At 31.4% G+C, this 10,169-nt stretch overlaps 1 protein-coding gene across 1 annotated transcript; it reads right to left on the bottom strand.

Annotated features, from left to right (window-relative positions):
* Positions 1–211: 211 nt before the first annotated feature.
* On the bottom strand, positions 212–10,020 carry LOAG_00425 (hypothetical protein; the record flags this gene model as incomplete). Its single annotated transcript, XM_020445428.1, has 17 exons — positions 9,948–10,020; positions 5,770–5,847; positions 5,472–5,491; positions 5,024–5,139; positions 4,515–4,606; positions 4,139–4,249; positions 3,547–3,680; positions 3,220–3,319; positions 2,957–3,067; positions 2,669–2,788; positions 2,303–2,477; positions 1,977–2,092; positions 1,632–1,725; positions 1,446–1,531; positions 1,058–1,169; positions 888–982; positions 212–520 (listed from the first exon to the last, which is right to left on the bottom strand). Exons 1-17 carry the CDS (start codon positions 10,005–10,007, stop codon positions 212–214), a joined length of 1,929 nt encoding a protein of 642 aa, XP_020304109.1. The 5' UTR covers positions 10,008–10,020.
* Between the last annotated feature and the right edge of the window lie 149 nt (positions 10,021–10,169).

Here is a 10,169-nt window from a genome sequence, read left to right as displayed (position 1 = left end):
AAGGACGGTTGATTTTATAATATCACAATTCCTCCTAAAGATTCAGCGAAAAACAGCTGCACTTCCCAATTTCCACATTTTTCCTATCGTTACTATTTATGATTTGTAGTTTCGGAAAGCGACCGCAATTTTATTACTTGATTATCTGAGGCAAGCAGTACAAGAATGTTATGGAAGCCTGATAAAAATTGCTGAGATAACGTCAAACGGTTTAAACGTGGGGCTGTGTTATCGGTATCGAACTGCGTGTTTTATTAGAAGCATCTGTTGATGAAGGTTTGCAGTGTTGCTCCTCTGTGTTCACTTCTTGGTTCTCTGTTGATCTTTCCAGTTGTGTACCGGGATGCGATTTTGAATCGTTGGGATTTTGGCTGGTGCAAGTATTCAATTGCATTAGACGAGATGACGAACAACGCCTCAAAGATAGACTGGAATAAAGCGGGGTGCACTTTAACATATCTTTCAACTGGATCGATTCATAGTTTTCAATTGATTCTTGGAATTTTTCAATCCATAATTCCTGGAATGAATTTAGGGTCTTTCGGAAATAAAGGTCGAAAATTTGGAATTTGCATTCCAGTTTTATTTTTAACCCGAAATGAATCGGAAATTCTTGGTCATTGTTTATCGAAAGCAGTTTCATTTCTCGAAATGCTGCTTCTCTTTCCGGAGTTAAAAACTAGATTCCTCTAAAACTATGAACAACTTTCGAATTATCCTGTCCATTTCAAAACGACAACTCATTAAATTTGAGGACAATTTGCATCAGTAACTTTTCCAAAGGTAGACATTAACGATATATGATGCAGCGAAAATGATTATTTTCTGAAAGAAGAGAAGAGGAAGTCACTGAGCAAAAGATACGATAAGGTGAAGTTAAGATTTACTTTATCCTGTTTGTTAGCAGCTTGCAAGGTAAAAATCGATACCACTTGGTAGTAGCGTGTGAGATGTATTATCACAAATGCAAATTTCAATGACACTAAAAAAAAGGATTGTCAGAGTTGATTCCCGTAAATTATGAGTGAATTTCACAAATTTCGAACGGGAAACAAACTACTGGTAGTGGAATCATTGGAATCAGCATCGCAGAAAACGCAGGAATCCAGCGGTATTGGTTGCTTCTGCACGACATATTGTTCTGATTTCGTTAACTGCGTCGTGCCTTTCTATAATTAGCATTTATTAAAATGATGTATCAAAAAGTAATAAGCAGCCTAAGAAATGCTAATGATGCTCTCTATCTTAAGATGGTTAAAGCAATCGATAATAAACTCTGTTCTGTGCGGCGGTAAGACTTTTTAAATGCGTTGAAGATGATGCTTCATTAAAAGTGTTTTCTAAATGATGCTTCATTAAAGTTGAAATGTTTCAAATATAAAAATCTTTTGCTCAAACTTTACTTAAATTTTGCAATTTTTTAACTCTGAATTAAGAAGAAATACTTTAATTTTGGTGCATTTTTTCATTTTCGTTAGCAGAAACATATCGTTGAATAAGAACGCATAACAGTCACATGTTCTGCCGTTTTCTGCAAAATTTCAAAAGTGAATTTCAAATTCCAAGGAAAGTAGCTTTTCATATAAGGAAATAAATTCTGCAGGATCAACGAAACTCATTAATGCACTGACCAACAAGATCCAGATGGCCCTCATGAATCAGTTTTCTTCTTGGATGTGCCAAAAGATTCTCGCAGAACTGCCTGGATACTGCAGCTCGTAAGAACTGCAAATAATATCATGAAAGTCATGGATAATCATGAATATGAAAATCATTAGTGATAGCAGAACAGAGTTACATTCGAAAATTAATGTGACAGCAAAGTTACAACGACAGTACCCATTCAAATCGACTTTAGGCAGAAGATTTCGCCTATCTGCAACTATCAGTATCGAAATGTAAACTTTCTCTCACCACATAATATTCCAAAATTCAAAAATTATAAAACAAAACATTATAAAACAGCAGATGCTCACCTCTGGAATAAACGTTCTTGCTTCTAACTCAATGATTGATGGCCAAATAACTGAATTTTGCAATTGCTGTAACCGCTCGAAATTGTGCAACCACTGGACAGAATCATCTATTGATCCTGAATGAGAAGAAGCGCTTCCTCGTAGAATTTCATATAACTTTTAAAAATTATAATAACTAGCAGTTATATTAGTGTAAGGGATCCAACGGAATTCCGGAATCAGACGAGGTAATTATTACTTCCTATATGTACGCGAGGTGCTTTGCAATGTAATACCTTAAATATTTTAAGTTTAAATATTTTGATAATAATACAAGCTGTGCATACTTAATGATTCATTCATATTTTCGATAACTTTTTCGATCCGTGCTTTGTCGTCATTATTTTTGGTATATTTGTGAATTTCTTTTAACAGAATAGGCAACCTTGTAATGCGCTGTAATGGCGCTATTAACAAATCTTCCAACTGTAACCGTTCACAGCGCGGATCTGTAAGACATATCTGAAAATATCGAAAAATGGATACAGTAAATGTCAGAAAAATTTGAAGAAGCAAAAAACTGAATCAGTCGAATTAAAGCATTGCAAAAAATTAATCCTAATTACCAAAGAGAGAGCATCCATTAATTAAGTACTAAAAGCTAATGAATATGTAAATGGTGATGTGCAGAGGCAGAAATATGCGAAATCTACCCCTTCAAATTCTGTGAAACGTTCCTCTTTCTCTCGTATTGATCCGAGGTATTCCATCGTAGCCTTGTAATTGATACAGTATGCCTGGTAAGCCGATATTGTTGAAGGTCCTTTGGAAAACTTCAAACAAAAAATTCTAATATTTAACTGTGGTACTTCATAACTAACAAACTGAAGATTATGCTCAACTTTATCTCAGTTGCAAAACAGATATTTTTAAAAGGATTCTTACGTACTATTAGAGTCTATTTTGATTGTAACTTTTATTGAAATTCAAAAAAAGCTTGCCCTTTCGAACAATTTCACAATAAGATCAGTTGTATTGTAATTACCATTTTCACTAACCGTGCCAACTTCATTCATTATTTTAAGAAATGATTTGCAAAATGACCAACTTATCTGCAAAAATTTTCACAATTATTAACTGCTTGACTTTCAAAGTGTTCAAAGTTAAATTAAACATTTTCGTCCAACTTTATTGAGATTCCAAGTAATCCTGTCTATATTTTGTTGAAAATTAATCATAGAAACATAGAAGCAAAGTAAAAAACCCGGCATATTTGATCGAGATTTCCGAAGAGCAAATCCGGTTCTACCGTCAATAAATACCCCTCAACCTGACATTTTTTCAGCGGCTCCTTGTAAACATTTCTAAAAAAAATGATTTTCAATTTTTCGATTCAAATTTCAAAATAAAATCCTTTAACACTATTAAGTTAAACAATGATGAATATTATCCAAATGGTTAATCTACCAGTCTTTGTTTAATGAGAACCAATTAACAAATTGAACCAAGTGATCTGCACTAACGTACTTCTGAACAACTGCAAACTGAACTTATTTTTAATTCAGTTTTTGTTAAGTTAAATAAAATAAACCTCAGAACGAGAAGTTGTTTGTGGAGAAATATCAGTTCACTATGAAATAACTCCCACACAGCTTGCAAGCGCTTTTTATCTATCGATTCCAAATTTTCCACATTAACAGAAAATATTTCTTCCCACTTTACCAGCTATAAAGTGTCGAACGAAGTTTCGAGATCTCAATAGCAATGAATTTACGATTCCATTGGTTATAATTTTTAGTCAATACTTCTCCTTAACATTTTTTTTGCATATTTTTATGATAAAAAGAAAATTGTAATGTTCACGAAAACGTATGCTACAGTGAACTGAAATCTATAATTCTTCAAGTAGCGGTCAAAACTACTTACACATACTAAGCATAAAATTTAAATATTCATGAATTTCAAATTTTTGAAAATTCCGTTTTTTTGAAATTTTATTTGATTTTTTACCATTATTGACATTATATAATTCATGTAAAATCTTTACTAAATTCGGGGAGGGAAAATGCAAATCATATATCTATTTAAAGTTAAATATTTTTCATCTACGAAAGGATTCATAGAGTTCCCGCGATATCTTAGTGTCATTGTTTATTTAAAATTTCAACAACTCTGCAATTTACGAGTAATTTTTCCAATTCCTCATCATCAAATTCAGGATCGCCGGATGTTTCCAAAGCCGCCTGTACATGCTTCGTTATTTCGCGCCTTTTGGCTCGATGTGACCACTCATACTGAAAGAATGATAAATTCCGTTATTGATTTAGTCTCTGTATGCCAAATAAGCAAGATGGTGTTTATTAGATTTGAATATCAAGAGACTCATTTTCAAGTCCTTTTACCTCCTGGTCTCATTTGTGGCCCATAATCCTTTTTTTGCTTTTTTGTGACGACCAATAAGATTCATCATCATTAGTTCAAAATTCAAAAGTATTTAAATCTATTTTTTTAAGAAAAAAAACAAATTTGGATCAAAGATAATTGTTTTCAAAAGCATACCAATCTTTTCAGAATCCATGGTGATCTGGTCTTTGATTGTTCCTTTGCATCGGCATAAAATGCTTGGGTTGCAATTGTCGCCCTTTGTAAGTCTGCATTTTCAAGATGTCAAATTCTTTTATCTATGATAGTATTGGAAACTCTGATGAGATTAAATTAAACCTTGTTAGTTGAATCAGATGGCTAATTAAACTCGTTTCTCATGTGCACTTTAAGTAACATATCTATTAATACATGCAAGTACTATGTACGTTATCTTTATTAATTTTGCTCAGCTGCATCCGAATATCAAATATCACTATCCGGATTGTAAAAACCAAGTTTCATTATCCGAATCATAAAAACCGAATCCGGCTAATCTCAAGAATTCACTCGGTGAACCATAATTTTCAGAATTTTCCCTACGATGGAATATGTTTGAGGATTCGAAGATATAAGTGCTAATGTTGAATGACTCTTCTTATAATACATGGGTTGATGTTAAAGGTCATTGAGTCTGAAATACTCACTAGCCAATAATCCACCTCCAGAACTGATTGCCCGATTGAAAAGTTGTGAATCATTTGGGGATATCTTCAAGTGTGGTACAATAATTACATTATCTGAACAGCCTTCTGTGTCAGCACTATAAAACTTACGATATTTTAATTTTCAATCTTTTCATGCAGAATGTCAGAAAAAATATAAATTTGCAAATTAATCAAAAATTTACGACAAACAAGTTTCCACAATATTACAACATGTAACAAAGAGAGAAAGTGTTGGGCATAATCGGTGATAATACATTCTTAGCAGATAGCTAATTTCATGAATAAAAGAAAACGAAATTAGGTAAGAAAATTTAATAACTGAGAAATGGATATGAAAAGTGGAGATATTTTACAGAATAGATTCTTATTCATCTTCTCATCCTTCATCATCTGGATGAAAAGCGAAAAGCATGCTTGGAAGACTTACTCATCTTGTTGGATACTTGGCTGTAAACAGATCAGAATATTAAACGGTAAATATTTTGATTGCTGTTGAAACTTTCCAAGGTATGAAGGATTAATGGATGAGTAAAAATTCTTAATGTCATACACACACTTGAATCAAATTCCTTTCTTTGGGATTACCCAAGAGGCCAAGTTTTGTAGATATTACCTCCAAACTTGATCTTCATTTTTCGAAACAAAATGATTCTCATAGTTGTGTGCTTCATTTTTATTGTAAATGTGCAGTTGGAAACTCGAGTAAATTAATTAGTAATCCTTACCTGCTCAGGTATTAGCGCATGCCGCCGAGTTAATTGTTCTTTGTTTGGATGAAATGTTTGAATTTCGGTGTCTTCTTGCTGCAACATTATGATTTCAATCATATTTTGATACGATTCAAAATTCATCACCGAAGATCTGTTTTCACATACCTTTTTTTTGCTTTTAATCATTTCGATCTTAGTCCTGGAAGATTAGCATTACTTTAAACAATGGTAAATTAAAACCTTTCACGTTTAAGTAACAAATGATTCTAATTTTTATTTCATGAAAAATAACAGTGTTTCAAGTAAACTCTATATACATATTTTTGTATATCATATTTTTAAATCATTTTATTTTTTAAACTTAATTTCTTTTTTATGATTCCAAAGTTCAAAAATAATCGACTTAATGTTAATTTTATTGCATATTTATGGTTGTTGTTTATTCCTGATATTTCTGTCCCGTTATATACTTCATCTACGTGAAAATCATTTTTATTTCATCTTCTAGCAATATCGTACTTTGTATCAATAATTAAACTTTTCTGAATGAAAAAAAATCATTTTGGAGAGTGTGAGAGATCAGAAAACTTTATGGCTCTCTTGAGAAATCACTCATTCATTCATCTCTTCACATTATAAACTATTATTTATAAGATATTTCGACTATTTCGAGCTAATAATTCTTTGCAATGGTGAAAACAATAGATTATGACACTACCGCTTGCATAAAGCTCTTCGAGCAGAAAAAAAAAAGAGTTTTTGCATTTTAAATTAGCTACTTATGGTGGATTTGAGAAGTACGGTGGCTTTCAGATGACAATTGTGAAAGAACAAGTGATAAAATGACTCTCTCTGACACTGTTTTAGAAGGAACCTTATATGTATATCATTATGATAAATTTAGTTCAACGTAAATGTAAAGGTATGGAGATTACTAAAGAGGCCAAGAAAGAGAAATCAAAACAAACTGGTTTTCACATAACACTGAGCCGAATAAAATTCCGGTTTTCAAATTTGTTTGGTTCAGTGTGCCTGGATTAAATGGAAGAAATGAGATTCTGTCACCATAAATCCTTTTCTCTTATCATTTATTATTCACAGCTATTTTGCATAATCGATTGAGTAATATGATGGAAAGCCTTTGATAATGAAAAAAGGGATAGGGAAATAAAGGGAAAAAGCGGAGTGAAGCAAATAATAAATAGATGTTTATTACGGTTAGTAAAAGAGTCAAATAATGGATGAGTTTGGATGACGCGGTTTAGATAGAGTTAAATTAATTTCGATTTTCATCGCAGAGGAAAAAACGAAAAAAAAGCCATGCGAATAAACTCGATACAACCAAACAATTTGAGGAAACTTGAGACAAGCAAAAAATGCAAGGAAACCCGGGATAACCAAACAATTCCCATAGAAGTAAAATTGTATGGTGGCAGGAAGTTTGCTGTATTATTTGTATTCTAGAGATTATTTTGCGTACATTATAGTCGTAATCATTTGAAAATCTATGATAGTCAATAAAATTCATGTTTCCAAAATGGGAATTGATTTCCTTATCGCTCTATCCGTAACTGATAATTCCACGTTCTTTTCCTCCGGTGAGAAATTAACTACTTCTTCGGTAAAGTTTCAAAATCTATGAATTAGACATAGGTTTGATTTTCAAATCAGATTAAGAATATTAAATCAAAGTTTAATTCATCAAATTACCAAATTGCTACCTTCAAAAAATATTCACCTAAATTTAAAGTTGTGAAATTTGTGAGAACAAATAACTTTGACAAGAAATGAAGCGCGTTAAAGTTGAGTATTTATAAAGCGTGAAATATGTCTACTACAGAGATAGTTCATTTCTCCTTCTGATTTGCCCCTCATCCTTGAAGCCTAGGGCTAATTATTTCCATTCAACTTGGCCATCAATGCATCTTACTAAATGAGCAGAAGGTGAGTTTTTCGAGAATTGTGCGTAATGAAAGCCTCATATTTCCTACTATTAGCGTCAAATATGTGAAGGTACTTTCAATTTTCTTTTTATCAACCGATATTTCTATAACTCCAATTTTGAATTCCTGGCATAAATAATGCTTGAAATAATAATCAGGAAAATTCTACTTGGTCATCGTCTTCACTATTTATGTGACTGAGTTTAAAAAAAAAAGAAAAAAGACTTGACATCGTCATCCAGAAGAAGTTTACTCAAACAGATTAATGAGATATAAAAGTTTTATTCATCAAGAAGTCATTTCCTATAATTAACCGTTCAATGAAATCTGAACTACTAATGAATTATTGGCAAGTTTAAAATTATGAAAGGCTTGTTTTCATTGTTCAAGTAACAGTTTTACATTAAAGATTGCAGAATAATAAGCAGCTATAGTAATTAGGCTTGTACATTTTATCAAGTGGAAATAGCTGCATTGAGATACACATGCTAGTCAAGATATAAATTATCTCAATTACTTTACCTTTATATTTTATTTTCTAATTGGGGGTAAAGTTTTAACGATTTCTGATCAACGAAATATCTCAACTTGCTATGCGATGCAGCTTGACTTTGACCTATTGTCATGACTTTTTTTTTGAGCTATTATATCCCGACCAGAATTCATCCTACCTATTATTCCAAACTTTAATTTCTTAATTTCTTGAAATAGCTGGACAGGAACATGTTAATTCTCTGCCGTTAGCCGGTAAAACTAACCTTCACAGAAGAAAAAAAATCAGCATTTTTACTTTCCACGACGACAAAAATGAAGGAGAGTATCGATTGTAGCGGTAGCTAATATTTTATTGCAGAAAGCCGGAAAAGAAAATTTGAAAATTTGGAAATTAGGACGAAATTTTCTTGAAAGACAGAAAGAGTAAAAATTTATTTCTTTCCTGGATTTAATTCTTATAAATAAAAATTATCGATCGTTTCTGGCTATTCTGAAATTTGCATGTCAAACTGTTATAGAAAGCTACAGAGACTTCAGCAATCATCAAATGTAATGTTTTCGAATAAACTATCAACTTTCATGGGAAGCCGAAGATTAATGGCTTAAAAGTTTGACAACTTTAGCCGATATATAAATGCTCGATTATATGCCATTTCACAAAAATTTTATCAACATTGATTCCTCTAATGATTCAAATGAGTACGATTGGTAATAGTTGAATTTCGATCAGAAAAGTGAGAGTTTAAAAAAGGAGGAAATAAATGGTTTGTAAAATTTTTTTAGATGAATAGAGAAATTAATAAATCTATGAAAAATAGAATACTTTGAATTTGAATAAGCCAACAATGAGTTTTTTAAACTATCGTTTTTCTTAGCCAAGGTTGATTATCCTATTTTTGAAACTTTTTCGGAATGTAAATCCCCTCCTTTACCATTTGATAAACTTATAAAATCAATACCGTCCATCCTTAATTCGGAGCATCACCCAAACTATCAGCAATCAATTAAATATACTGAAGAAAATTGAGAAAAAAAAGCCGCTTTTCAAATGTCAAGAATACATCTTTGGAAGATACTTAAATTCTTTTGTAATTTTCCGTTTCTTTTACTTTCTTCATGCTTTTGCATTTTAATCCGTTTCTTCAGAAACATACCACGCAAAGTGAATGTAAATAAAAGAATACAATCAACTAGGGATAATTATAATCTGAAGGACTTAGACTCAAATTTTATGACGAATTTGAATTTCAGAATATAAAAGAAAAATGAAAATTCATTTGAAAAAATAAAGTAATGGAGAGTACAGCTAAAGTAAATTTGGGATAAAATGCTAATTAACTAATTAAAATAACATAAGTCTGAGTTAGCTGGCCTAGTGCTCAACAACTAACAAGTAGGATTCGGATTTATTTGCATAAGCAAATTATGCGTTGTCGAACAAACAAAGTGAGTCCTCAAATTAATTATCATTTTAGTATGAAATTCAATGAGGAATGAGGACTAAGTCTCCATCATATTTTAAAAGATACTAATTTAATCAAGCAATCAAATTTCTCATCAGCTATCAATCAATTGTCAGTATATTGGTATTTACATCTTAAATGATTTTAAATTTGATCAAAAAATTGATTATGATATCATAAATCAAAATTTGTGGGAAATTTTAACAAAGAATTAATAATTTTACAATGAAAATATAATTTAACTCGACTTTAAAAATCAATAATCAGAAACTTACATAAAAAAAAAGGTTACCTGTTTCAATAATGAATTGCCACGTAAATGATGAAATAAAGCAAGCGATGAATCACCCATAACAATGTTCTCGTGGATTAAAATGAAAAATTATTTCTGCGAATCAAATGAAATCATTTTTTCAATTTAATTCGAAATTGTTAACGGTGCTAAAAAAGAAGAGAAAAATGAAATGATGGAGTGATGGTATGTTTAATAATTGAACGGATGACATGGAACGAT

The sequence above is a fragment of the Loa loa genome, assembly GCF_000183805.2.
Source record: "Loa loa unplaced genomic scaffold supercont3.19, whole genome shotgun sequence".
NCBI classification, from domain to species: Eukaryota; Metazoa; Nematoda; class Chromadorea; order Rhabditida; family Onchocercidae; genus Loa; species Loa loa.
The sequence above is the reverse complement of the archived record's forward strand: the minus strand, read 5'-3'. Positions and strand labels throughout refer to the sequence as shown.